This window comes from Miscanthus floridulus, chromosome 18, assembly GCF_019320115.1.
Source record: "Miscanthus floridulus cultivar M001 chromosome 18, ASM1932011v1, whole genome shotgun sequence".
NCBI lineage: Eukaryota > Viridiplantae > Streptophyta > Magnoliopsida > Poales > Poaceae > Miscanthus > Miscanthus floridulus.
The window spans coordinates 62507884-62511724 of record NC_089597.1 but is presented as its reverse complement, the minus strand read 5'-3'; the positions used below and the strand labels follow the sequence as shown (position 1 = coordinate 62511724).

Here is a 3841-nt window from a genome sequence, read left to right as displayed (position 1 = left end):
TGCCTTCCATCGCGGTCCCGTCTCTCCCTCCTTGAGATTCGTCGAGGGCGCGCGTCGGGTTTATGGCGCAGAGGATCCGGGGGAAGGAAGAAGATTGCTTCATTTTTATTTGGACTTTCAATGGAAAAATCTGCATCGGGAAGAATAGTTTCTTGGTACATTATTATAGAAACTACTGATATTTTCTGCGTTGGAGTGCCTTTAGCAACACATGAATATATAATCACATGAACTAAAATAATTAACATAATAAACTGTTAATACAGACATACGTGCATGAACATATGTACACACACTACAATTTCGTGGTGGTAAACAAAAGATTAATTTGGTAGTATAATAACTAGTTAGTTGACGATGTAGCACTTCTTTCTGATCTCCCCCTGAGCACCGGTGAGCACGCCAACATTTCCCATCTTGATTATGGACTCGCCGAAGTCCTGGAAGAACACGTTGTCAAACTTGCCGGTGGCGATGCGCTGGACGTACTCCCTAGTGGTGGCGTCTGCAAGGAGGGCGGCGTCGGACTGGAAGAGCCCCCTCCTCTTGGCGACGTGGCGGTAGTAGCTGGTATCGAAGGTCTTGTAGCTGCCGGGGTCCATCTCGGAAAGCGTGGCCATGTCGTCGACGCTCTTGCAGCGCGTCCTCAGCCTGTCGGCGTACTCGCTGTCGAGGGATGGGTCTGCGCTGTAGGCGCTGCTGAAGTTGTAGAGCCGGCCGGCGTAAGACCCACAGTGCGCCGTGCCGAGGGTGTGGCCGCCGGAGAGGACGGCGAGGTCCTTGACGTCGAGGCCAATGGCCGCGAAGATCTTCGTGAGCAGCGGGACGTCCCCAAATTCAGGAGGCAAGTGGTCGTCCGCTTCCGTGGCGCTGGACACCCTGCCGTCTCGCCTGCCGAGGGCAACCGGCCAGGAAGGGCCCTTGGCGAGCACGACGGCGTCGCGGGCCATGAGGGTGAGGACGTCCGCGCAGGAGACCGTGTTGGGGCAGGCGGCTTCGAGCTTGGCCTTCACCCTCTCCACGGAACCGAAGCCCCGGAGGCTCTGGTTCGGCTTGGCGTCCTTCTCGGCCGTGTTGCCCCCGGTGGAGTCGAGCAGGACTGAGGCGTCGCAACCCTGGAAATTTATGTTTCTGTAAGTACTGCTACATATACAATGATCAACTGAAACCTCGCTACTGCGACGGCACACCTACCCTGACAAAGCAGTCGTGGAAATGGAGCCTGAGAAGTGGACCGGCGAGGCTGGGCGCAGCGGCGAGGATCTTCTCCGTCTCGTTGCGGACGATGGCCTCTACGCTCGGGCATGTCTTGCTGTAGTAGCCGACCTCCAGCTGAGCCGCCGCGGGCGAGTTGCCAAAAGCGAGAAGAAGCAGGGCCATGGGGAGCAGCAGCGGTACTAGACAAGCCTTGAATGCCATGCTGATGGATCGGTGTTAAAACAATGGCAGGCTCAGGGCTAATTATGCGATGTGGATAGAGCAAGAATGTTCTTGTCATGTAATATCGGAACAAACTCCCTGTATTTATAGACGCACTGGGCTGCTATGACGATAGGGGCGATCGACGTGGTGTGCTGTTGCGTACGTTGTTGCTCACTTTGCTGTAACAGCCCGGTCTCGCGTAGGCGTCCCATGTGCTAACTTCAATCCCTTCTCATTGTAATCTCCTCGAAGAGCATAATGAATTTAGGCATTGACGTACGTACGCGTTCATTTTTCTTCTTATTAAGGCAGCGGAGCTCGGCCGCTCCTCAGGCCATCCACGATACTACAAAAAAATTTCACCGTTCGATTCTATTTTTACGATCTGAGTTCACCCTCACCGTCTTCTACTGAGGATGGCCCATGTGTCACCGTACAGCTGGTGGGGAGAAAAATATCTCCCTCGTCCCCTCGACCTCAACCCGAGATGCTGCCTCTGGGCTTTTCCCTCACGTCGCTCTCTCCCGTGGCGTCCGCCACGCCACCCTCTGCCGTCGCCTCCGCCGCGCGCCGACGTCGACACCGCCTCCGCCTCTCCTCCCCGCGGAGCGGCACCTCGGTCTGGGCGGCCGGCCTCCGGCGCCGCCGCCACACCAACCTAGGGTTTCGGTGCGGAACCGGCCTTGGCTCGGGCTCAGCGGCGCACTGGCGTGGGTGGCCTGCTCGAGGAGGTGGAGTGCCACGAACATGCCAAGGAGGTGAGTTCATCTGTAGATCGATCTCGTCTCCTCGTCCCACTGCTACCGGCTCCAACTCTAGGCACGTTTCTACCTCTCGTCTTCCTGCTCCTCAATCCTCTTCTTGATCCAGGCGTGGAGGACCGGAGGTCGATTCCGACGAGTGGAGGATCAGCTTGGTGATGGAGGTGCCGATTAGGGTGGCCATCAGTGCGATGTGTCCCACTTAATCGAGGTATTCCTTGATTTCTATACAACTCTTCTTATAGAATAAGTATGTGTTATTATGTTTTCAAATAATGAGTTACGTGTCATGTTTCATTCTTTATTCCAAATCTTGTAGACTATTTCCTAAGAATGATCCCATAAGAGAAAAAGGCAGATTAACACGCAGAGCAATAATCTGACAATGGTTGCGAAGCGCTTGACTACATCACCAGGTAGTGGATACTAATAGAATAATGTAATAATTATTTTCCCATCATTAATTGTTTTAATTTGATTAGTGACTTAGTCTATTGAGGATGCATGTACTAAAACCGTCTACAGATTTTGCAGGCTCTTAGAGGAGATTGAAATTTCAAAGATAAAGTACGTAATGACGAGCACAGAAATTGATGCTCCTATTATAGCCTCGATAGATTTCAGGTTTTTTACATGTACACCTTTCCGTTGTTTGCTTCTTTGGTACATAGTTCTAATTGTAGAATTGGTTCTCTTGCCATTTCCTGAATAGGTTTAAGGTTTTTACATGCTCTCCATTTTTTGGTTCAACAATATATATTTGACCGTGACTCATGGACACAAGAGAAAGATATGTCATTTTGGGACTGCCAAAGTGTTCGGTGAGTAAATTCTTTCAGCTACAGATTATCAGAGTGGTTCTAACTTCCTATTTAAATTTCATCTTCATCTTATAAATTTTACAGGTTTATATGAGTGGTTCATCACACATATTTAGGTATCTCCTGAGTGGATTCTATATTTTATACACATTCAAGCTTCTCCAAAGGAAAGGTGTGTTTTCATAGTGCTATGGTAACCTCCCTATTATTACGTTATCCAGGGCTTTATATTTACCACATAGATTATGCAGGGTGATGCAATTAACCTTTTCCCGCTCAGTCATGCCTGAAAATATAACATTCAATACTAGAATTGGTATCCATTTTTCAGCCTTTGCCTTCTTGAGTCGTAGAGTCAGGATGATGATAAGGATATTGAAAATTGCCTGCTGCAGTCTAGCTAGGCTGTGTAGCAACATGGAAAAACTTAATTAGTTAGCCTTAAAATTACTTAGCTAGATGCTGCGCATGCATACACATGTAGAAGAAACTTGGTGGGTCCATTTTACAATATGTACAAATGACCCTAGCTTATCCAAAAATATAAACTGCTAAACGTAACAAATTCTATTATCAATGTTTATCCATGGTTCCTTTGATACATGTCACATGCATGGCCTCCCTACCGTATGATATTAATTTTTTCTTAAGTGTATGTCGACGAAATATGGTCGGTAGTCTACCTAGGGGTATGCCCAAGGTAGTAGATTATCGGCAGACAGATGCGCAAGCCCTAAATAGGACGGTGACGCAAGACGGACACGAGATTTTATCCAGGTTCGGCCGCCAAGAAGGCGTAATACCTACGTCCTGCGTCTGATTTGTATTACTGTATGT

The 3841-nt window shown here is 49.1% G+C and overlaps 1 protein-coding gene across 1 annotated transcript; it reads right to left on the bottom strand.

Moving 5' to 3' along the window:
- Positions 1-218: 218 nt before the first annotated feature.
- LOC136520998 (peroxidase 1-like) lies at positions 219-1503 on the bottom strand. The gene is made up of 2 exons (XM_066514713.1): positions 1195-1503; positions 219-1115 (listed from the first exon to the last, which is right to left on the bottom strand). The coding sequence occupies exons 1-2, from the start codon at positions 1417-1419 to the stop codon at positions 348-350; spliced, it is 993 nt and encodes a 330-aa protein (XP_066370810.1). The 5' UTR covers positions 1420-1503; the 3' UTR covers positions 219-347.
- Positions 1504-3841: the final 2338 nt, after the last annotated feature.